Raw genomic sequence first — 26602 nt, 5'->3', positions numbered from 1 at the left:
TTGACACCCGACTATAAATAAAAATCTGTATCTTGTATACATAAAATTTGTATTTTGTATGTCTCTGGTTTGTTATCATTACTGTATTTTTGTTGGGTTTACTATCACAGGTCATAACGCTAGTTCTACACCTCGAGCAAGGTTTCGAACCCACATCGGTGTTGGTGAAGCCAGCGACCTTAACCACTTGGCCTCGGAGCCCATATCAATACTGTACGTGAAAAAGTGGTATAAAACGTACCGATTCAAACTGATTGTATAACCTTGATTAGAATTTATTCACATGTCGACATTTTCGTTTTTATATTAATTAAATCAGCAACATTGCCGGTTTTATCATGTCATTTATTCGTGGCATGCTTTTATGCTTTTCATTTTTACTTACCGGATCAGTATGCTATGTTGCCCAAACATGAGCAGTTTTAACATGAATTAGTGTTATGCAAAGGAAGCCCGACAGGCTGGGAAAAAAAGCAAAACGCAAATAGTAAAAAAAGAAGAAAAAAGATCGCAAAAAAGCAAATATCAAAAGCATGTGGCATCAGAATTCTATAAAATCTTGGTGATATTATTGGCCTTTTTTTCAACAAAGATATGCATATCTATAGTATAAAGTCGACGAAATCTAAATTTTTAATTGCGAACATAAATGCCCAGTGATTTTTGCTGTTTTTGCAATGTCGCTTTTGGTACATATACTACTGTACTACTTTCGGGACAAGCAAATTAAACACGATTTTCAACGTGTCACCTTTACAGAGCTTTTGGTAACCCATTGCTTTAGATTGTTTTTGTTGGGTTTTTTTTTGTATCAGTTCAAACAATATCCAAGTAATTTATTCTGTGATCAGTGGTTGCTATTTGATCAATTTCCCCGCAACATAAATCAATCACAACCTGAGTCAGCTTGCTCAGATGAGATGCTTAATTAATATACAGTTTGTTGTGATTGTATGTATGTGCAGTTGGATTTAACATGATCTATCCACCGGATGATTAAACTAAGACATATTATTACATGGATGAAGTAACAAAAGCCGATTAAATGTTGCAGAAACAGTCCTTCTTGAAACAGACGATATTTTGCACGTCTCACGACATCGAAGTTACGTTCCTTATTCAGAGTAAAAACAGGTATTAAACTATTTACTTGAATTGTCAAAACATGTTCCCGGCTTTCATTATATTCTGTTTATGCATTTATAACATTAACATGAAAGTCAGGAACATGTTTTGACAGTTCAAATAAGTAGGACAATAGCGTCTGACTAAATAGTAAATGTCTCTTCATAGTTTACATACATGTTTTTACTGCACTGAATGTCATATGCAATATGGATCTTAATCGCGATCGTGTATCGAGAGGAATACAAAAATACTGGTTGGAATTTTTATTTTAACCTTAATAGCAGCTGTGTTGCAGGCGGCGGGTTACGCTACACCAGGCTGGTTGGTCGTTTCAGGAACTTAGAATTGGTAAGTCACACTTGACTGAGCAACAGACCTCGAAAGCTGTTGTCAGTCAAACTCCAAGATCTTATAGAAATAACCTCTGACGTTAAAATTATTCTTTCCTAATTGAGGCGATTCTCTGACTGAACGCGCTCCGCGGATTACATATTACTAAACCCGAGGACGGAAAAGGTGCTTTGTTGAAACATGCCAAACATCTTATTTGTCACAAAGGTTAACATACGTCGCTACCTTCGCATGCATGGTCTATATCTGAAAACAAACCCCATTGCGACCTCTAAATGTGCGCAACAAATTCACGCATCGAATGCTACACTTTATGTGGACATGGACTGACAGGCTCAATGTGTATAGCCAGTGTTTCTTAATTGCCGTATTTATATAACTGAAAGTGGTAACAAATTTACTTTGTTGATGGGTTTAACAACTTACATTAGTGTGAATACTTTGGAAATGGCGACTTGACATTTTTAAGGCAATAGAAAGATATATGGGTTTTACAAAATTAAGCCGGGAAAACCATCATCATATGGCAGTATGCATAGTATGCCGTAAGACTTATGCTAGCAAAAGTATTATCAATTTTTAATTTTGTGGGATTGAAAACATTCCAGTCGTTAACTGAGAATTCATAAGTCATTAGTACTTTTTTGCTCCAAATAATTTTTAATTTAATAACACAATATCACTGGATTAATACTGTCTGTCTGCACCCTGGTGAAATTAAGACGAGTGCCTGATTTGAAGTTTACTATCTTCACAAATATTTTACTTTTACGCTGTTAACTTACTCGTGTTAATGAAGGGATACAATAGAAATAGGGTATTTAATCTTTGTATGGTTCATTTGTTAAGTAATGATATAAAACATACACTGTGAAAAGCTTATAGATATGCAACTAAAATATCCGATTATATCCGATTAATCGAATCGGCTGTCTTGTCCTATTATGCCGATTAATCACCAGTGTTTGGTGTCGAGATAGCTGATTTTTAAAACTTATTGAAAAAAATATGTTTTTGGGTTTTTTTGTGTTGTTTTTTTTTTCAGACAAACAGAAGGAGCTTGACACATTTAAGTTAATAGCGACAGCGGCAGCGGTAATAAGCCTCTTCACACCCGTTGTAGTGGCGGTGTACATAAGAAGATTACGACTTCAGCGGAACATTACGATCGTTGCTGGCACTGCACTGCTGTGCTCTTGTGCCTTGGTCCCGGTGAGTTGAGTGATATTTTATTAAAATGTGTTGTAATACCCGAGAGCATAGGTACGAATGCGTTTATTTCAAATGCTTACATGTACTCACCAAAACCAAAACCTTGAATATCTATAGCCATATTATTTGCAAAAACAGTCTATTTTCATAGAAAAACATTACAAAACGCCAAATAAAATTGATATGTTATTTGTGCATATTTGCTTGAATGACATGACGATACTATTATGAAACTGTGGAAGGTTCACCTGCTTAGCAGCGAGCGCAGATCTACGGAACGAAGGGACCTTTTGTTCGATCCCTGGACAAGGCTATGTTCTCAGTAACGATTTTATCAAAGAGAACGTGCCTAAAATATTAGTCATCCACCTTTGAATGATGTGGAGAAGTTATCAGTTACGAGCGAAGAAAAGACAGTATTGGTACAAAATCCAGGAACACTGGTTAGGTTGAATGTAATATGTGGTCAGTTACGCGCTTGTTGTGCTAATGTTCAACATTACCAATTCTGAAAGAACTGTTTTGAGACGGTACGGAAAAAGAAGTAAATTATATCGGAGGTAATGAACTGTGCATCACCAATAATATCCTAAGCACAAGCGTAAGCGAAACATTGAATAGACTCGGTGATCCCAAAATGACTAGAAAATATAACAACACTGTTAAAGTTTGGGGAGACTGTTTACAGGAACATTAATTGAAATCCATGGTCGCAAAGCATTATTCCAAGAACTTTCTCAATACATTTGAGTCAAAGCGGATAGAACTGTTGATCGTTGATCTATAGTTTGATTAGAGTTCATTATCTCTTTGTTTACTATATTAATGTAATCTTGACCGGTATCAGCGAAGGACTTATGCTGAATATTGTTCACGTTCATGGTGTTGTTCTTTAGAAACGTTTAGTAATAGCATGCCAAGAACGTTAATTAACTATTCTAGCATGCCAAACAGGATTGTTTAAGACGGTGCTGGAAACACTTGTCTTACACCCCGATGTGTAAAATGGCTCTTGCACTGTAATTTATGAATGAATGTGTAAATTCTCTAATAAATAGTGCTTATAAGAAAACATCTGTTTTATTCCCTTTTTTTAGCCCACTATCATCAGATGGGCTATTCAAATCACTCTGCGTCCGTCCTTCCGTCCTTCCGTTAACAATTTCTCGTTATCGCATCTCCTCAGAAACTTCTAGGGGGGTTTTGACCAAACTTTGTCAGAATGATTAGTTGGTACCCTAGTTGTGTCCCCCTGAAAATCAGACTGGTTCAACAATTTGGAAGTGAGTTATGGCCCTTTGTTTATTTTTATAATTTACATAGATTTATATAGGGAAAAACTTTGAAAATCTTCTTGTCCAAATCCACAGACCCGGGGCTTTGATATTTGGTATGTAGAATCACCTAGTGGTTCTCTACCAAGACTGTTAAAATTATTTCACTAGGGTCAAATATGGCCGCGCCCCGGGGGTCGCATGGTTTATATAGATTTATATACGGAAACACTTACAATTTCTCGTTATCGCATCTCCTCAGATATTACTAGGGGGATTTTGACCAAACTTTGTCAGAATGATGTATTGGTACCCTAGTTGTGTCCCCCACCCTGAAAATCAGTCTGGTTCAACAATCTGCAGGGTTGTAGTAATGTTAATGCTAATGCTAATGCATTAATAAAGCATTATTTTTTTCAAATAATGCCAAGTAATGAATAAAGCCACAATTTTAGCATTAAAAATAATGCTAATTTAATGCCAAAGTTAGTAATGCTAATGCTAATGCTAATGCTTAGCTTTACTTAGGCATTATTTTCTGTTTCACTGGAAATCCCAGGTTCAAGTTAACTTGGTGTGAACCAGATCAGATCCAGAGATATACCACAAACCTCAATCTGAAGGACATAAAACACAATCCAAATGTTCAGGTATGCACAATATTCTGCCTAAATACTGATAAAATTTAAATTATATATGGGCTATCTAGTTATGAAACATTTTTAAACATACAATTTTACTTAAAACCCTAGCACTATTTATTTGTAACCAATTAAATTTTCAATAACATTCACAGTGTATCTAATGCAAATTAATGCATTGAACTATACATTTAAAATCTGGGACAGCTCCAAAGCGCAAATTCATAATAACAATTAAAGTGTGACATAATTAGTTTTGCCAACCAAAATATCAAACAGAATCTATTGTTATCTTTTGACACCTTTTTATCAATTAACAGTAAGCCACTGATAGTAATGTTAAAGACCTTAAGGAAACTAGCTTTTACATGTCATGTCAAATAGGCTGTTAGAAAGTCATTAAACAGGTACTTGACTTTCAACATAAGTGTTTTTTTTTATAAAGTAATGGTTATGGTAAAAGAAAAATTACAGTCATGCATGTATTTAACTATAGATTACCTAGGTAAATACTGTAAAGCAGACTAAACGCTCAAATCTTTGAGCAGCTTATGTTCATAAAAACTATAATACATTAACAATATCAAGCGCTGGAGACATAGACAGATACAAAAGTACTGAAGAATTTAAATGCTGTGTTTCTTATGGTGCTGTTGGATCATTTCAAGTATTTCATACAAATTATATATAATCCCGAGTTGGTAGATTTGATTCATTACAAATGATTGTCATGTATTGCTGCTATGAAATAAACAACTAAAACGATTAAATGAAAAACAAACAACAATCAAATAGTGATTCGATTATAACATGCAATGATTCACAAAAAGTAATGCTAATGCTTATGCTAAAGCACCCTATGTAATGCTTATTTAATGCATTATTTTGACAAAATGAGTAATGCTAATGCTAATTTAATGCCGATTTTTTCTAAGTAATGCTAATTTAATGCATTACTTTTGCAAGTAATTATTAACAACCCAGACAATTTGGGAGTGAGTTATGCCCCCTTGTTTATTTTTATAATTTACATAGATTTATATAGGGAAATAGGGAAAAATTTTGAAAATCTTCTGGTCCAAAACCACAGGGCCTATGGCTTTGATATTTGGTATGTAGCATCATCTAGTGGTCCTCTACCAAGACTGCTCAAATTATTTCCCTAGGGTCAAATATGGCCCCGCCCCGGGGGTCACATGGTTTATATAGATTTATATAGGGAAAACTTTGAAAATCTTCTTGTCCAAAATCACAAGGCCTATAGCTTTGATATTTTGTATATGACATCATCTAGTTGTCCTTTACTAAGATTATTCAAATTATTCCCCTAGGGTCAAATATGGCCCCACCTGGGGGTCTCATCGTTTACATAGACTTATATAGGGAAAAACTTTGAAAATCTACTTGTCCAAAACCACAAAGCCTAGCGCTTTGATATTTGTAATGTAGCATCATCTAGTGGTTCTCTACCAAGTTTATTCAAATTATCCTCCCTATAGGGTCAAATATGGCCCACCCCGGGGGTCACATAGTTTATATAGACTTATATAGGGAAAAACTTTAAAAATATTCGTGTCCATAACCTACAACTTTCAAATTTGGACCACATGTATAGTTTTGAGTGGCTAGATGAACCTTGACATGAGTTGACCTTGATCTTGACCTAGTGACCTACTTTCACATTCCTGTAGCTACAGCGTTCAAATCTGGACCACATGCAAAGGTTTGTGTACCGAAATAAACTTTGACCTTGATACTGACCTTGTGACCTACTTTCATATTTTAGGAGGTACATGCTTCAAATTTGGACCACATACATAGTTTTGTGTTCCGAAATGAAATTTGACCTTGATTTTGACCTAGTGACCTACTTCCACATTTCTGAAGCTACAGCCTTCAAATTTGGACCACATGCATAGTTTTGTGTATTGAAACAAACTTTAACCTTGACATTGACCTAGTGACCTTCTTTCACATTTTTAAGGTACAGACTTCAAATTTGGACCACATGCATAGTTTTGTGTTCCAAAATGAAATTTGACCTTGATTTTGACCTAGTGACCTACTTTCACATTTCTGAAGCTACATCCTTCTAATTTGGACCACATGCACAGTTTTGAGTACCGAAATGAACTTTGACCTTGATCTTGACCTAGTGACCTACTTTCACATTTCTGTAGCTACAGCCTTCAAATTTTGACCAAATGCATAGGTTTGTGTACCGAAATGAACTTTGACCTAGACACTGACCTAGTGACCTACTTTCACAATTTTGAAGGTACAAGCTTCAAATTTGGACTACATGCATAGTTTTGTGTACCGAAATGAACTTTGACATTGATCTTGACCATGTGACCGACTTTCACATTTCTGTAGCTACAGCCTTCAAATTTGGACCACATGCATAGGTTTGTGTACTGAAATAAACTTTGACCTTGACATTGACCTAGTGACCTACTTTCACATTTTTAAGGTAAGACTTCAAATTTGGACCACATGCATAGTTTTGTGTACCGAAATGAGCTTTGACTTTGAGATTGACCTAGTGACCTACTTTCACATTACTGACCATAACTGACCAAAGACTCCCATTGTATTTGATGACATTCTTGAATACCAAACAGGTATTACAGTATAAATGCAAGACGTGCAACAGAATCCATTTGACACTATTCAGTTTATTAGGGTAACAAAACGAATTTACTACACACCCTTTATATGTTTCAATTCTTTTTTGTAACAATAAAAATAAATGTTGTGGTGTATTCCAATTTCTACTTTCTTCTTCTAAAAAGATTAAGTACAAAGAGAAAGGAATGTAAACAAAGAACCAACAATAAGAAAATGAAACATAGAAGAAAGCATCATTTAACAGTAAAATGTTGAAGGGACATAAGAAATTCTACTTCTAGGTCCTACATGTAAGTGTGTATGACTTTTTATCATAATTATGTTTTTGAAATGTTGTTTTCAACGGTTTGGCCCTGAAATAATTCGTATGTAATGGAACAGAAGTAGAATTTCTTATGTCACAATCATAGGGGGTGAAATGTAACAGCCAACCATATTTTATCATAGATTCATGTACAGGCGATTTCGCTATATGTTTATATAGCAATTGCTGCGGATCGTGTTAGAATTTAAGTTTACTGTTAAGACATTTTAGTAATCATATTCCTTACATTTGTTTTACCAAATCTTCTAAAATCTTGCAATATAACTCTAAAAGTTTATTAGTCGTTTGCTTAATCGCCTGTTAAAATCGGACAAATTGGTCCCTTCAACATTTTACTGTTAAATGATGCTTTCTTAAATAGATGTTAAAAGGGCTATTCTTTTCCTAAACTTCTGTTAATTACATTACCGGTGAAAAGTTCGTTATGGTCGTAGTCTAATTGATAATCATACCTACATAAAATCTTGGGGAAAAAATGCAAACTAGCACCTAGACTATGATGTTACATTTTATATTTTTCAATTAAAGTTGTGAATAAAGCTAGTCGTCTATATTCTGTGTCCAATTTCATAGATACTGTGACAGTTATCTGAGAAAATCTCTAAAACAGACTGTCATTTGTCACTGTTACATAAAATAAAAGAGAGAAAAAAAAACAGGAAAAAAACAGAAATTTTATCACAAATTCTTTAACTGTCTGGTGGCTAGTCCAGTCAGTTACATTAATCTAAATCCAGATTGCTTTTACAGCAAGAAACTGTATATATTTCAGGAGTTCTTGCATTGGTAGTTGTTAGTAAAATAGCAAGCGGCGTACACAAGGCTTATGACATATGGATGAAGATGGAGGATACAGATTTCAAATTAGGCTTACTTTACTCCGAAATGTTGATGGGACTTGGAGGGGCACTTGATTGTCTGGCTTTCATCGGGCTGTGCATCCAATTATTTTTCCGGAAGAAGACATGTGGCGACAGTAGTGGGAATGGAGAATTTGTTGAAATGGCGTGAGATACGAAACAATGATGTTTTTTTTGTATAACAATGACAGTGTAACATTTTTTTACCGCTAGATAGGCTATTATCCCTTAATTCAAACATTTAGAAATTGACAGCTACGTTACAGAAGCTGAAAGATATTTGATATCTTAAAGGAATACCACACATTTATATACCGTTTGCAGGATGTTTCGCTTCTGGTTGTTAAGCAAATATAAGTTTTTTGCAATTTTTCATATGTAGAATGTACCTTTGTCTGATTTCCCGATAGTAGTATCCGGCAAGTTTCTTGTTTTGCAATGTCACTATCTGACACGTTACTGGTTTGTTAGTATCAATATCCAATATGTACCTGGCTTGAGAGGATGCAGCGGTCCAGAGGTAACACTGTATAATACTACAAAACCAGGGGCTATGAGTTCGAAATATAAACATTGGGATAAGAGTTTCGTTTACTGATGCTTTACACTGGGCATGCTAAAGAACCAGTGAAGCTTCTGAAACTGGAGCATCTTTTGTATTTTGCACTATCCTCCCACTAAAATTATTAACATTCTTCTGGAGGAATAGTCCATATGGTTTACCGGTAGCAACTATGAATAAACTTATAAACAAAATAACATATGGCCTAATGACTTTAGTCTGCCCACTTCAATTTTGAATGGAAAAATAACTAAAAATAACGAATTCTCATGTTTTTCAATAACATATACTGTATCGTAAATAAGTTTCAAAGTCTTCTTAAGAAATATAGCAATAATTTTCTGATATCTTAAAAATCTTCGTGCTTTGTTGACGTTTGATCTTGAGGTTAGTGCCTTTAAATATTGAACACTGCTTAAGATGAGCGCAAGGTTATTTTGAAAGTAATAATACTGTATGGCATCATGTTATACCGGTATTCTCAATGTTTGAACATACGCTGTATTCTTAGGAGTTGTAGAGGTGTTTCAAGGTTTGTTTTTTCTACTTCAGCGCTGGCTTCTCCTAATGTTAGTCAAGAAAACCCAGTTGAACTCGTAACTTTGGGACATGGTGGGGGCAAGAGCGAGGTTGGATGCGCACCATAAACCGGTTTAAGCTCCCCAGTGGGTTCCAGTTCGGTGCCCTACTGTGTTTCTTTATTTGTTCGTTTTGTCCTCGCGTGTTTGCTTTGTATGTGTTGGTAGTGTGCACATCTGCGTGCTTTGAATTCCGTTTTGGGGAGGCTGTGTTTTTGCCATGTGGCATTCCCTGACTTATATTTATCCCTTTTTTTGTTGTTGTTGTTTTTATTTGTTTGGGGTTTTTTTTGGGGGTAAAAATGCACCAAGCGGTTCATGCGAAGAGGTCGTTTATATGTGTTTTTTTTCTATTTTAGCTCTGGCATCTCTTAAAATAAGTCAACTGGAACCATTTGAATAGAAATTGAGAGTGGATATGCAGCAGACCTGGACTGATGATGATCCATAAAGCGGTTCACTAAAGGAAGTTGTTGAAAGTTGTTTTATCTCTTGCAGCCCCTAAATTTAGTCAAGCAGAATCATTTGAACATAATCATGAGAGTGTACCGATGAATTGTACTGTATCACTGACCAAGGTTTGTGAAGTTCCATCAAGTGGTTAATGATTGAAAGACATTTTTGAAAAGCCTATTTTTTACTCCAGTGGCCCTTAAAGTCAGTCAACCATAACAGTTTTAACAAATTATGCGGTAGTTCAAATCCGCAACTTTGATGGTCTGTCCACAGTGATAATAAAGTCACAAGTAGGATGCTACAGACCAATTTTGGTGGCAATTCATTAAGTGGTTCATGAGAAGAATTTTTTTCTATTTTAAGTGCTGTCGGCCCTTAAAATTAGTCAAGCGGAACCATTTGAATAGAACTGAGAATGGACCTTACAAGGATGCTATAGATAAGATGCATTAAGTCGTTCAAGAGAAGTTGTTACATTTTTTTCTACATTAGCTCTTGCGGCCCATAAAATTTGTCAAGTGGAATTATTTGAACAAATGCGGGAGAGGACCTTAGAAGGATGCTACAGACCAGGTTTGGTGACAATCCATCAGAAGAAGTCATTGAAAGGTTTCTTTTCCCTATATTTTAGCTCTGGTCGCTCCTTAAATGCACTGACATCCAGAAAGACAAAAAGGAGAAAAAAATTCAGGTATCAGGAAATTAATATACTTAAGGAAGCTTTGGGTCTTATCTTGGGCAACATTGCCGCAGTGGCACAGGTTCGATCTTCGACTAGGACATCTTTTTTTTTTCTTGATTTGGCATTTTAAAGATAGTTTAGAAACAAAAACTCGTATTTATATAGTGTCCATAATATGACCAAACTTCAATTTTAAAGAAAGATCATTTTTATCTAACACCTGGAGGTCAGTGCCTATAAATCAGTCAAGCACAACACTTTGAACAAACTTGAGAGAAGACCAGACAATGCTACAGACAAAGTTTGAAGACGATCCACCGTTCTGTTTAAAAGACGGATGATTATAAAGGCTATTATATAGAAACCTTTTGCGTAGCAGTCAACCGTTAACGGTAACAATGATGATTGTACGGTATTCATCAGCCAACTTTGTGGTAAAAATGTCAACATGATTTTAATATTATCTTTATTTATGTCATTTGATATATCTTTTATTTTTGTTCATATAAAAATAAAACATAAAACATAAAACTAGTTGCCCAGCTAAACTGGAAATAGGAGATTATGACTCGCTTCTATGGTTAAAGTAATATTTAGGGGGCTTGAACCTACTCCTATTGGACCTTTGTTACTTATTTGCTGGGTGTGTAGTCTGTTACACTGATTCTGTCTAGCAATACAGAGTCAGTAACACGTACAGATTTCTGTATCAATACCATAATCCACCGCGCGAATGCTAATCAAAAAATAGTCAGGCGTTCCCCTAGAATGCTCATAATCCTCAAAGGTAACTTTCGTATCGTCAATTAACAAAGATAACATGTTAATATGTAGTATAAACGCGTGTTAGTGTTTGAAACTATTTTTTGTCCAATGGCATTGCAGTACTTTTCAAATTTTCAGGAAATTTATTTTAGTTCAAAGTTCAAAGTTCAAATTTTATTGCAATTTTCGGCAAATTCTTGCCTTTGGCAATACATACAAAACATAATATATACAACACTTGAAATTTGACATTCATACAAATCACATAAATATCATGCAAAAAAACAACAGTGTAAATGTAATATTACGATTCTAAAATTGTTCCTATAACACCAGATCTTAATGCAAATGCTTTATCTATAAATTTACATAATTTCAATATTTTACCTTTATTTTTCATTGACATTATATGGCAGAACTTATTCAGTGTTGGAAAAGATGCAGGTTTTATAAATGATTTTCTTAGCTCTGAATATAAAGGACAACATAATAAAAAGTGGTATTCCGATTCAACGTTCTTTTGCGTACACATTTTATAAAGTCTTTCATTTCTGCTCGTCCCTGTGTATCTTCCTGTTTCGATTTCTAAAGTATGAGAACACAATCTAAAGCAAGACATCTGTTTACGTAAGTTGTCATTCTTAACAATATTGAGATATTCCTCGAAACAAAATTGTGTTTTAAATTTCTTGTAATAATCAAGTTTTGGCATATTTTCAATACAGTCGTGCCACTCTTGTAAAAATTGGTCTCTTAGTCGTTGTTTAAATAACTTTTCATAATTGATATTGACAACAAAACTATCTAAAATATATGGAAAACCCATATTCCTTATAACTGTATGAATACATTTGGCCCAACATTTATCATTACCATTGATGCATTGGTCTAAATATATATCATAAACTGGTGACTGCAGATTCATAACAATTTTAATCCAAAACTTTAATGCTCTTTCCTTGCACAAAACCGACAACGGAAATCTCCCTACTTCTCCATAAACTGCAAAGTAAATCAGCATTAACTTGCACTCGTTCATTAATCAGGTTAGTCATGTGTATAGAAGTTATTGATTTTATTTGCTCTGATGTCATCCGAAAACAAAAAATAATTTCAAACACTAAATATGTTAGTGTTTATTAATGTGCATTTACAAAACTTAATCAGCCTCGCAGCGTCTAGCTGGGTGTGATAATTAAAGTCGCTCCATTAATCAGTTTATAATTTACTAGACACGAAGCTGAAACAGCATTTTACATTTTAATTTATGCAAAAGTCATGTTGTAACGAATATTTACAGCACGTTAAGTTGGCTTTCTCTGACAAAAGTGTAAATTAATAACCGAAAAACTTCTACAATAAAACAATTCAGACATTCACCGATATGAGTAATCAGCGGAGGCTGTAAACAAGTTTAGTACATCGCATGACAGCTAGATGGCTTCCTTGCATGAAGGAATTACTAGTCAGACCGAAATTTGAAGCAAAAATCCAGTAAGCCATAATTATGATTTTCAACTTTCTTTGCATTTTTATATATACATAATTATATGTGTATATAAAACTCCTTTCTTATATATGATTATGCATTTAGTAAACAAAATAAATTGTCGAATAACCAAACATACTATTATGTCTTTCTACCGTAGAATCAGGCCATTTCCTAATTTCCAGATTTTAGTTATATATGACCCAAATTCCGAATCTGAAAACATCATCAGTTACTGCAAACAGTTCATGTATATATAAAATTAACAAGCTTTTGTGTATAAACAATATAAAGTAATACACGCTTTATATATATAGCTAAATAAAGTATAACTCTAAGTTTCCTTTTTAATAAGGAATAACTTTTGCTAGTTGAGGTGTAGCAGTAGCATGTCCAACACAATAAAATAAAAACAAAAACTATCATTCTCTGTAGATGTCATATTTGTATTATATAAGGTGAAATCTTACCACAAAATACAAGTGACCCGCGCCACGAGAAAACCAACATAGTGGCATCCGCGCAGTCTGGTCAGGATCCATGCTGTTCACTAACTGTTTCTCTAATTACAATAGACTGGGAAGCGAACAGCATGGATTCTGACCAGACTGCGCGGATGCGCAGGCTGGTCTGGATCCATGCTGGTCGCAAAGCCACTATGTTGGTTTTTTCGTGGCATGGCTCAAGTAATAATTATCAAGAAGGTAACAAAATTGTGATATAAACAACATGACAACATATAACATGGCCAGCTGCTCAACCATTTTAAGATCAATTCTCTGTCAGCACCAAAAAAATTAAAGAAGGGGCCGGAAACTCATAGTCTCAGAATTACTTCATATTTGCACCCTTTTTAATATTCAAGCCATATATGAAGAATTAAGGGTGTAAAGATATGAATCAGTTCTGGTTACCATGGAAACGGGAATACTATACTTTTTGCGAAAAATGGCAATTTCTGAGTCAAATTTTACTAAAATGTTACAATTTCCTTTACACATAGTGGTCTATATGTCTGAAATAGAGACTGAAAAATATCATGATGTTTTGAAAATATATAGCAGCTGAATATGGCTGTTCTTGAAACTATGACAAAAGCAATATATGCACCGTAAGTATGACTTCAAGTTTGGAGGTTTGAATCCCGTGCAAGATGTACGTTCATTTAATAACAATCTAGGAAAGTTTATTAGGTTTAAAAAAATGAACGCTTCTGTTATCAATTTACATTAACTTAAGCATATAACAAAATTACAATGCTCAATTATTGGGATTTAAAATACAAACAACTTATCTGTTTAATACATGCTTTACTGTTCTGTCCCATAACATTGTGTACTGAAAATATTCTAAAGGAGTTGCCCCCCTTTAAAAAAGAATGCCAGCTTTTTAAAAATGATGAGTTTTTAAAGGCGCTGAACTGTCCAGAAGTGTGGCTCCTTCATGCAGTCCCTTTCCGGAATTCAATATATATATGAGTAAATTGACAGTGGTTTTATAGAATAATATACATGTTTTATATGCTGTTCAGTTTTCATGTAAAACACTTCTTTCTTTCTATGATTTGGTGTTGTTCAAACTTTTTTTCTCCGAAACATGGACCTAACTCTTAATGTATGTAACCGATTTACATTTTGTCATCATATTATTGTTCGTGAAACACCCTCGAATTAAAAATTCACTGTACTAAAATGCAAACTAGGTTTAACAAATTGGTGGACTCCTTAAATCCTGCCGCTTGGATATATTCTGCTTCCCGTCTTCTTGTAGCGGACACGGCTACATTTGGGGATGCAAAATAACCGAAAACGGGTGAGTTCACATCGGAACTCTAGGGAAGGGTCGGCTGTTGTGTAAAAGATACTTACTCCCACAAGTAAAGTAACTGACCAATCAAAAATTGGGCCCTGAAAATATGTAAAACTTTTTTTCCCTGCACATTGAGCGCTGTGATGAAAAGCAAGGAACCAGTAAACCCTACCTCGCCGTGAAGTTTGCAGAGTTCAGCTCTTCAACAGGGAAGGTACGACTGGTGTACTAACTTATACCGTTCAAGTGGGTTATCGATTATAGAGTCGGTCTCTACTCTACCCTAGAGCTTCCATGTGAACTTACCCAACAATATAGAGGCCCTAGTACAGCTGGAAGTTTTTATAACTATCGGCTATAACTGCATGTCATTTATTATAAATACAGAGCTTCCTCTCTACAACAACACCCTTTGGGAGACGGAAAATTTGGCTGTTGTTCGGAGGGAGTTGTTGTAGAGGGGTAAAAGTAAGAACAATAAGCATATTTTGGAGTCAGTAGCAAGTGTTGTTGCAAGGAGGGAATTGTTGTTCAGAGGGTCTCTGTAGAGAGGATCTTTACACATGAAGTTAATTAAGCTGAATACATTTAGTGAGGATTTTCTACATTTGAAATAAATGTCTTAGTTAACGGTGGCCATTGGATATCTTTAAACTGGACTTGGATTGTTTTTGTTTCTGTTATTGTTACCATTAACGGTCGATCGCCACACATATGATAAATGTTACGTGTCTAACATTTGATGTATTTGTTCTTGTTTATTGGGGGTTTCTTTGCCGATAAAACTGTCCAACAAAATCGACAGTTGTTTTTATTATGCTTTTATCATTAAAAAAATACGCCAAGTAAAACACACACACACACACACACACACACACACACACACATGCACGCACGCAAAAACAAACAAACACAGTGGGGATACCAACGGCTGTTCTCAAATGTTTTCCGGAAACAGTTTTTCCCCCAGTCAAACGACAGGGGTTATCGATACGTTTTATTGTTATAAAGTCATCAATATTTAAGGACACACTAAGGTGTGAGGGTTATTGCTTACAAATGGGTTTCTTCTACATTTCCAAAGAAAAAGCATACTGTGTAGCATACCAAAATGAAGGGGAAAGATTAAGATATGCAACGGTACTATTTTAATAAGATTTTATGCATCAAGATTCTGTTAAGATCAACTCTATTGTTATCTCTAATCAGATTCAACTCTCTCACTAGTACTTCAAATGAGTGTTGTGTGGGAATCCCATAAACTACCGAAGTGTCTAAAGTATCAGAAAAAAAGAGTTACACAGAAATCAACTAGCGGTGCTTTTGAGAAAAGCACATGTCTCCCACAACTGCCTAATCATCTAAATAGTTAGTCCGTCATTGTATACTGTTTGTGGCCTATTGGTATTCACATGTTGGATTAGCCGGTCTACAATGCTGTGTCGGTAGCGGTAACTGGTCTACAATGCTGCGCCAGTCTACAATGCTGTATCGGCGGTAGCGGAGTGGAGTAACCGTTCTACAATGCTGCGCCGGTAATTGTTGGTAATTATGTTCAAGGGCCATAATTCCGAAGTGTCTTGGCCGATTTGTCTAGTTATCGAACTTGGCCCAGGTCTTATGGTCAAACACATTTTGTTCAAGTTTGGTGAAGATCGGATGAGAAATGTTCGACTTAGAGTGCGGACAAGCTTTGTGACAGACACACACACAGACAGGAGTAAATCAATATGTCTCCCACACCACTGTGTGGTGGGAGACAATTATGTTTAGGGCTTCGATTCCATCCTCACTGAATTAAAAGTGATACAATTAAAAAAAAGGGTAAAGATTTATTACAAAACTGTGATACACTTTTACAGCCTACTCTTCAAGGGAACAGACTGCCAATTTTTTGTGCAATTTCCTTTATAAATAAAGAAATTGAATCATTTCTATTTTGAGAAAAAAGATGAAAATGTATTATGTGAACATTATCTTTAGATTCATCCTTTTGACGGAACTTTTTTTATTTCTATGCCAACGAATCAGACTACTTCATTCTTCAATTCCATTATTTATAGGTCGACAGTTTTAACATTGTTAACAAATCGCCGGGCCTCATTACCAAGACAGCCAGTCAAAAACCGTTACATTAAACTGACGAAAATCACTCACATAATTTCAGTTACACCAAAGCAATTCAGCTCCCTTCCATACACCCTCCCTCTAAAGCTTTAGACTGTCATATTATGATTATTTATATGCTAAGCTGATGTTCCAGAAATACCGTGACTAAATTAATAGCATGGCTGTTTTTCAGAAAGGGGTTATTGTAAAAACATGTCAAATGTTAACAATTTATCATGTAATTCCATCAAATTAAGGTTTTAAATTTTAACTTTCAAATCAATTTTTGGCATCTGATGGAGGAAAGTATCATGAATTTATATAAAATGAAAACAAAACAAAAATCAAAAATGCCAATTCACAACTTAGTGTATCCTTAACACTGCAACATCACCATCACATTCCAATGTCATTTTCCCTGACAAAGTAGCTTTTGTACTTCTTCCGGAAATATAACTGGATGCACAGCGCGATGAAAACCAAACAGTTAAGTGCTCCTCCAAGTCCCATCAACATTTCGGAGTAAAGTAGGCCTAATTTGAAATCTGTATCCTCCGTCTTCACCCATAAGTCATAAGCCGTGTGTACGTCGCTTGCTATTTTACCAACAACTACCAACGCAAGGACTCCTAAAATTCACAAACATTTGATTTTGATTACATAATTCAAACAATAATGTATGTCACACTTGCTGAACACTTTGAGAAGTGCTGTAAAAAGTCTCGTGCTTGAAATCAAGACATTATCGTTACAACGTTTGCTCGGACCTACGGAATCCTGTTGGGGCCATTTATAATGCCGCCGTCGCGTTTGCGGGGTCGACGGCGACAATCCCAAACGACAATGTCGCGGTATCCACTTTGAAATGTCGCCTTTCAAAAGCACGATATATCGCGATGTCACTTCGCGTTGTCGAGCGTCGTATCGCATTGTCGCTATGTCACTTCGTATTGTCGCGATGTCACTACGCGTTGTCGTGTGTCGACCCTGCAAACGCGACGGCGACATTTTCAAACGACATGCGATAATCACAAACGACGCTCGACAACGCGAAGTGACATTTTCCAGATGTCGTATCGTATGTCGCGTGTCGCGGGTTTGGATGAGGGAAGACGCGCGACAATTCCAAACGATACACGACACGCGAAGTGACACTCGACAATACGAAGCGACATTTTCATAATGTCGTATCGCATGTCGCCCGTCTACCGGTGAAAGGGTAAGATAAAAAGCTGTATTTCCGTACTTTTCCATACGGAAAATGTCCGTGTTTTTCATTAACTTCAAATAATTGTAGAATGTTCCAAACACAAGATAATAACTTTTACAAATTAAATTCAAACATTATCTACCAAAGTACCATTTATTAAAATCGGACATCAGATTATGAAGATATGTCTTATCAGACAAGGACCACCCCTCTATTTAATATATGAAAAAAAACTGATACATTTTGAGACGGTCGTCCGACGAAACAGTCGGCGGTAAAATTATACAAGTTACATATCCGCTTAGACAATCTTTGAATTTAATTTATAAAAGTTATTTAATTAAAATATCTTGTGTTTGGAACATTCTACAATTATTTGAAGTTAATGAAAACATGGACATTTTACGTACGGAAAAGTACGGAAATACAGCCTTTTATTTTACCCTTCCACCGGTAGACGGGCGACATGCGATACGACATTATGAAAATGTCGCTTCGTATTGTCGAGTGTCACTTCGCGTGTCGTGTATCGTTTGGAATTGTCGCGCGTCTTCCCTCACCCAAACCCGCGACACGCGTCATACGATACGACATCAGGAAAATGTCGCTTCGCGTTGTCGAGCGTCGTTTGTGATTATCGAATATCGTTTGAAAATGTCGCCGTCGCGTTTGCAGGCTCGACACACGACAACGCGAAGTGACATCGCGACAATACGAAGTGACATAGCGACAATGCGATACGACGCTCGACAACGCGAAGTGACATCGCGATATATCGTGCTTTTGAAAGGCGACATTTCAAAGTGGATACCGCGACATTGTCGTTTGGGATTGTCGCCGTCGTTTGCGATTGTCTGGTGTCACTTCGTAATGTCGCTATGTCACTTCGCGTTGTCGTGTGTCGACCCCGCAAACGCGACGGCGACATTATCAATTGCCCCAACAGGATTCCGTACGGACCAGAGTTTTTCGAGGCGTAGAAAAGCAAAATGCGATGACGGAACAACCTTCGCTTAATTAAACCAGGTCACAAACGTTTAAATTACAATACTTACCCGTACTCTGGCGAACTAGTATACCAAGTCATAGAGCAAGGAGCAAATGCATGGTTCATTGTATTTTGAGTTACAGAATGATACTACAACATGCAGGCTAAGTACACGCGCACGCACGCGCACGCACGCACACACACACACACACACAGTTATATTATTACAAGGCTCCTTATATAAATAGCCGGTCCATAATTTGTACTACTTATCAATGATGGTTAAACTTTCGTTTGGCTAAAGTAATAAGTTGAAGAAAAAATAATGAAACACTTATTAAATGAAGGACCGAGAACCAACAGGAAAATTAACCGACAAGCCATTCAATGAGTATACATGTTTATTAGTGCATAATGCCCTATATAAATATTCTGTCTATAGTTTGTGCTACTGACCGGTCTATAGTTCAGCTACTGACCGGTCTATAGTTCAGCATTAAATTTTGCTGGGTGAAACTTGAAAAATATGAAAATTTATTTCTGATTTCTTACTGAATGACTTGTCGATCCATAGTCAACACTATTGCTCTCGGTTAACGCGGGCATGTAGTGTTGACTATTGACCGGCAGTTGTATTTATGATACAACATTCATAGGCGATAGAAGTAATGCCAAATGATCTCAAGCTCGCCGGAAGCAATTTCACACGCTGCAAAGTACTAACAAAATGATGTAAAACACGCACCAGCACCAAGGCAAATGATCACTGCTGTACCAGCAACTGTTGTAATATCCCTTTGAAGTCGAATTCTTCTTAGGTACACCAGTAATATAGCGGGAGTGAAAAGGCTACACACCGCTGCCATTGTCGCTATTAACTTGAATGTTTTAAATTCCGACTCTTCATCTGAAAAATTAAGAGTATATATCGTTTCCCAGTGAGCTATCTGGAAAAAAAACAACATAGTTATGAAAAACTGTTCAATTCTGGACTACATATAAAAAGTGCCTTTGAAAGCAAAGAACACAACAAAACAAAATAATAGATGGAATCTTATTCTTATGTAAAACAACGGTATCAATAAACTTAATTTCCCAGGTGATAAAAATTGCCCTATGGGTGGCATCACACAGTATCCTCTACGTATAGTTTCTATCGTTACCGGTGATATGTTTTGTTGATGATCAAATTTAAAGAGTTTAGTCTCTTTTAGGTGAACATTGTGTCCAATTTTCATTCAAAATTTGGCAGAGATAATAATTAGAGTTAGAAAAGTTGACGAGTATACATTGCATGCTGATTACTACTGTCGTACATGCATATACATTCATGAAACATGTAGACTAGCCGCTAGACTGATAATAAATATATATATTTTTTTACATTTTCTCCCTTTTTTGTCTTATTCCATTTTATAGAGACAAAAGCCAGTCTATTTTAGAGGTTTTCACAGAGGAATGATGTTAAAATTATTCGGACATAGGATATAGACTGGCCCAGTTCACTACCTTCAATCATAAAAATGTAAAAAGATATATCATAGTCTAGGAGCTAGTCTATGAAACATGCAATGCCAGTAAAGTGTTATTCTTGTATGTTGACATTATGTCTTGAAACTGTTTTTGTGACAAAATAGATATTTAAAAAGAAACAAATTTGTACAATGATCATCGTTTCAACATGAAAAAAAACGAGTTCAATTACTAAAGCTATAAATCGCCTCGTTCATTTTCAAAGAGATTCAGGATCTGGAAATGTAGCATCTTATAACCTATTTTCTGATGAACTGTAATACATAACTTGCTAAAATACAAGGAAATACAACGCTACTGTAGGCGAGAAAGACAAATGATCGATGCCATTTCGCTGACAGCGTGCGGCGCCATGATGTTGGTACACTAATGTGGTATGGAAATAATAAAGCTGACTGTCTCATGTCAGCTGCATGATAGAACGGCAACATCCTCGATTCGTTGGTTACGGTGTTCCGTTTGGACAATCGTGACTTTTTATTTAATACTAAACCGCGATGCACGATGGTACGATGACGAAAACGCGATGGCGCGATGGCACGATGATGAAACAGGTGGCGACGCAATGGCACGATGATGAAATCGCGATGGTACGATGGTGAAATGTCGATGTAATATCGCGTTTTCATCATCGTACCAATATTCACCATCGCACCATCGTGCCATCGCGTTTTCATCATCGTACTATCGTGCCATCGCGTTTTCACCATCGTGCCATCGCGTTATCATCATCGTACCATCGTGGTTTCACCATCGTACCATCGCGGTTTCACCATCGTACCATCGCGTTTTTACCATCGTACCATCGCCTTCCGGTTAGAAATGCGTAGTCCCGTGCACTTATATTTTTGCCAACAATAGATGAATGTATCTCAATGTATTTTGTGAGAAGAAATTTACCATTTAGATTCTGCTGTTTTGCAAAATATTTTACAAAATGTTCAATTCATTAAAACTGTAAAATCTTCAAGGCCACGTCCTTTGTATTTTATGTATGCATGAAAGTAAATAAAAATTTGGGTGTAATAGTCACATGGTATTATTCAAACTCAGCTTATTCTTGTTAGGATGTAGAAGGTACATAGTGCAATGTGAAAATGAGATTGTATCAAGCCTGTATTTTACTGACACACATACTGTACCACTGCGCATGACCACCGGAGGGCGATGGTACGATGGTGAAACCACGATGGTACAATGATGAAAACTCGATGGCACGATGGTGAAAACGCGATGGTACGATGATACGATGGTGAAACGCGATGGTGCGATGATGAAAACGTGATATTACATCGACATTTCACCATCGTACCATCGTATCATCGCGATTTCATCACCGTGTCATCGCGCCTCGTTTTCACCATCGTACCATCGTTGTTTCATCATCGTGCCATCGCACCATCGCATTATCTCCATCGTACCATCGTGCATCGCGGTTTAGGATTCAATAAAATGTCACGATTGTCCAAACGGAACACCGTAGTTGGCTTTTTATTCTTGATAAATCTAGTTTTCTTCAAGATACCTTGCAACAAATATACTGTACATAATATAATTCTTAAAGATGAACACTACATTAAAATACTTTATGCATACTTTTAGTCCTTTCACAACAAAAAAGAGACCTCTAAAAACCTATTTGAGAAAGAAGACATGGAACCGCAGCTGTAGCAAAATCGTGAAAATTAGTTTACCCAAGATATACACAGCAAATTGAAAACTACCCTTAAAATGTTACAACTTAGGTAAATGTCGAAGCACTTGTCAAGTTATTCAAACTTCTGTCCTTTTCTAAAGAAACACAGATTAATGTGGCCAACTTTCACGTATTTATCTTATTTATATCATTTTCGTTTTTTTTTTTCACCCATCGGCTTGACAAAATTCAAGAATTGTCCTCTACCTGTTTGTTAATATCCGGGAATGCTATTCTGATCTAATATAGCCTGAGTAGGTTAACCATCGTGAGATTGGGACTAGATCATTACATGCTTCAGTAACGCCTTTAAAGTTTAATTTACACTAATTTTAACCTAGTTAAACTGAAGCTTGAATGTTAACAACAACAAAAAAATCAATAAGGTATTTACGAAGATTTACATAGAATCTAGTTGGCGAACTCAGGAGTGCTCGAACTTAAACCTCGCATTAAGAGGCCGATATCTAAGCTACTTCGCTACCGCCTTGCCTTTTAATTAATTACTAACCTTCGGTCCAGATTGCTGTACTAGCTATGTGTCCAGTTTCACAACTGTCGGTGCATATTCTTTGATACCAAAATCCTATGCCGATTGAAATCGTAACATTTTCTTGGTCCGTTCCAGAAAAGACCAACCAGCCTGGTGTAGCGTATCCCACTGTCTGCAGGACAGCTGCTATCGATGCCACAACAGAAAGCACTATAAGTATGTTAGTGTTCCTCGATATTAATCGATTCACACGATCGCGAGCAAAATCCATTGTGAATATTACTAGTTTGCAAAATAAAACACATTCGTTGATGAATTTAGGGTTATAAATTGTGCAAGTCAATGTCTATCTGTGTTTTATGCTAATTAACGTAAATGACTTTAATAAACAGAGCGTATGAGGCGTATTAATGTTGTATGCAGAACACCATACAGTAAGGTATTAGGTCCATAATAGAGTGCCTCCTTTTTGAAGAGTATTCAATTCCTACTATAAACCTACTTTGACTGCAATTCTCAGGGGGGCATAGGTTCAAGCCCCACTGTGGCCAATTTTTTTCTTTATTTTCCTTTTTTCTTAGTAAGTTTTTACTACTTTCAAGACTTGTTATTGATTTATTGTACAAAAGTGGAAAAAAATTCATTTGATAAGCGATTTCTTGCTGTTCAAAGTAAATTTACCTCTGAAACAGAAGGGGTAGAGTTAGACATCTTTAAAAATACTGAGTTACATGCGGTAAAAGTTCTCTATTTTGCCCTCATTCTTTAGATTACATTTTGTGGAAGAAATGTAGGTAGCTTTTACTTCTGTCCTAAGGTTATTTTTGAATGAAGTTAGCAAAATTCAAAACAGACCCGCAGGATTCGACCTTAATTTTTCAATGTTGGAGTTAGAATTCTGTCTCATTAAATCCGTTTAATTGAGGCACCCTAGAAAAAATGATATTGACAGTTTTATTTTAAGTTTTATAATTGTTTACCAATAGTTTAATGTTTCTTTCATAAAAAATAATGGTATAATGAATTCTCTGCAAATGTTTTAGATAAAGGCCATCATTTTGAAATTTGTCTCTACTTGAGCTTGAGGAAATACAATAAATTATACAAAATTTACAAAAAACGGCACGGTAAAAGTTTTTAAAAATTTGCGACACAGTGCGAAGCACGGACAGCTGTAAGAATATACAAAGCAAATGCCATTTTTTAAACACTACTATTAGGGGCCTAATACCATGTGACAAAACAATACAGAACATGCATTTATATAAGAGATAAGGTCATTTCTAAAGAAACCTCCACATTTTATTTACTTTATTTACCTTTATAGATTTATTTTCCTTAGAAACCCTTTTCTGTCAAACAATAAACAAATGTTATATGTTTTTCTATTTTTCTATGTAAAAATAAACAAGGTCATTTTATGACCATTTAACCACATTTTATGATTGTTGATTTCTCCCATAACTGGCCGTAAATAAGAGATAAGAGACAGATTACAAAATGTCTTCTCGTCGCCCATGTATCTCACTATATAACCTCAGAAGTGACGCGAGTAATTTCTCATGTAATTAACCTTTACAATTGTTCACAAGCAAAACCTTTGTCTTCAATTAACTTTACTTCAAATGTATGGCATTATGATGATAATAATAGACTCAGACAAATCCTCAAACACACCCATATTTTATCCGTCCATTTTAGCAATTTTAAGAATTTGCTTTATTTAATACTATAGTATGGTGAATTGCAGTAAACAGTCTCTCGGTTTGACTGAGTCTGTTAATGAGACGACACCCTCACACACTACAAAACTGAACTCTGTGGTAATGATGCCAAAAGACCAGAAATAAACACAAAAGCAGATCAGTCCAAGTACGGGGTGACTTTTTAAATGCAAAGATAACAATATTTCCGTTTAATTAGAACATTTATAAGTCTACCAATGTGACAATGATCGGGATAGGGTGTCCCAAACACTGAAAAAAGAAGACATTGAATGTCGATCTATATGCCTTGGCCATCATGAAAGTTACTTAAGAATAGAAGGAAACAGTCATACAGCGCCGGAAGCCGTCTATGCAAGACCAAACAGTCGTTTCATTTTAAATCTTTTTTTAAGAAATCACCCACGATTTGCAGGTAAGATCACCAGTTCCTGAAATTATATTTAGAACTCGAGACATAAGTATTTCTATTTGCCATTCAAGCATCCGTGTGGCTATGTGCCCAAAAGTTATGATTAACGAACAGAGTATATCAATTAGGTTAATCTAACGATAACGAAAGAGGTCTTTAAACATAAAATTAATGAAAAAATACAGGGATAGACAGGGAAAGACAAGCTGACTAAAAAAGGCCATGTTGAAGACAAAAATGACAATGGAGCTAAAACTACATACAGCTTTTTAGCAAAAACAAAGATTTTAAATATTCCATATAGATTTATGAATCTAATGTTGTATGTTATTTTATACTTACTTTTGGTATAGCAAAAACATAATTCTATCTATTGTTTAACGGTACACACTGGCATTTGTCCATCCGAGCGCATTTCCAATAACTGGTAACTTATATTTGCTAAATTGAAAAATGATGGAAATCTAAGCAAAATACATAAGCTGTGTACGTATCATTGTAAATGGATTTACTTCAGCGCAAGAATAATGATATTGATATAGACTGTGACTCAATGCAGACTTGGAGCGCCGGTATAAATTACAGACTCCGGTATATACCGGATTAACTAAATTTGAACAAAAATATCATAAATGTATATATTTTGTAACCATGGTGATACTAACCCTAACCTTTAGTCAGTATTTTATGCATATTGTACACTAAATGCATGCGGACATGCAAAAATATGCATATTTTTGCCGTGCGCTAAAATTGATAATCACTTTCGGGCATGCGCAGAAGACCGCTCCAAGTCTGCAATGAGTTACATCGATTGATATAAGATGCATGTGATATGTACGGAATTTATTGAACTCGTTGAGTATAACAGTATGATGCTCGCCAGAGGCTCAAATATCATCATTTCTTTTAACTCGTTGAACTTCGTGGATTTGATATTCTCTTCATACACTTTTAATTTAGACAACCCGCTTAGCTCAATAGGGAGAGTGCAGATCTACGGATTGCACGGTCGTGAGTTCGATCCCCGGGCTCGGTATATGTTCTCCGTGACGATTTGATAAAAGACATTGTGTCTGAAATCATCCGTCCTCCACCTCTGATTCATACTTGTGGGGAAGAGAACAGGTTTGTACTGGTACAGAATCCAGAAACACTGGTTAGGTTGCCTGTCCGCCGTTACATAACTGAAATACTGTTGAAAAACGGCATTAATCCCAAAACAAACAAACAAACTTAAGTTGGAATGAATCTATTCATGTGATGTAGAGAAATATGCAACACTCCTCGCGCCCCAGCTCCTGCTTATGTGGAACTCTGTAATAGAGATATATAGAATGGAATGTAAGTTCCCAATGGACCAGAAAATATAAAAACTCTGGGACATAGTCGGCACTTTTCGGTTATCTATTTAAACATATGTTTGACAGCACCATGACTTCATGACAGTTTCTTTCTGCCTTACATATGGAGGAAAAACTGAAACTCTGTAGTGAAAACTGGTGCTTTATACACAATTATATAAGGAAACAAACTAAGGTTGCCGCTTTCACAAACTACCGAAGGCCTTAACTAAATGCTTACGTTTTAGACTTAAATTTCGTTACAACACAACCAAACACAGTATTGAACGCGAGTAATGTCACCCAACAAACTCCGTATTGAACGCTTGCA

At 35.9% G+C, this 26602-nt stretch overlaps 1 protein-coding gene and 1 long non-coding RNA gene across 2 annotated transcripts; one reads left to right on the top strand and one right to left on the bottom strand.

The window, feature by feature from the left end:
- The first annotated feature begins 1362 nt into the window (after window positions 1-1362).
- On the top strand, window positions 1363-9857 carry LOC128559418 (uncharacterized). Its single transcript, XR_008372340.1, has 3 exons — window positions 1363-1476; window positions 2525-2691; window positions 8335-9857. It is a non-coding gene; the product is annotated as an uncharacterized LOC128559418 (long non-coding RNA).
- A 1767-nt stretch (window positions 9858-11624) lies between these two features.
- Window positions 11625-23232, bottom strand: LOC123547777 (uncharacterized). Its single transcript, XM_045335032.2, has 3 exons — window positions 22811-23232; window positions 19816-19977; window positions 11625-17501 (listed from the first exon to the last, which is right to left on the bottom strand). Exons 1-3 carry the CDS (start codon window positions 23061-23063, stop codon window positions 17269-17271), a joined length of 648 nt encoding a protein of 215 aa, XP_045190967.2. The 5' UTR covers window positions 23064-23232; the 3' UTR covers window positions 11625-17268.
- Between the last annotated feature and the right edge of the window lie 3370 nt (window positions 23233-26602).

The sequence above is a fragment of the Mercenaria mercenaria genome, chromosome 9 (genome assembly GCF_021730395.1).
Source record: "Mercenaria mercenaria strain notata chromosome 9, MADL_Memer_1, whole genome shotgun sequence".
In the NCBI taxonomy this organism is placed as follows: Eukaryota; Metazoa; Mollusca; class Bivalvia; order Venerida; family Veneridae; genus Mercenaria; species Mercenaria mercenaria.
Note: the sequence above shows the minus strand (reverse complement) of the source record. Positions and strands in the feature narration are given on the sequence as shown.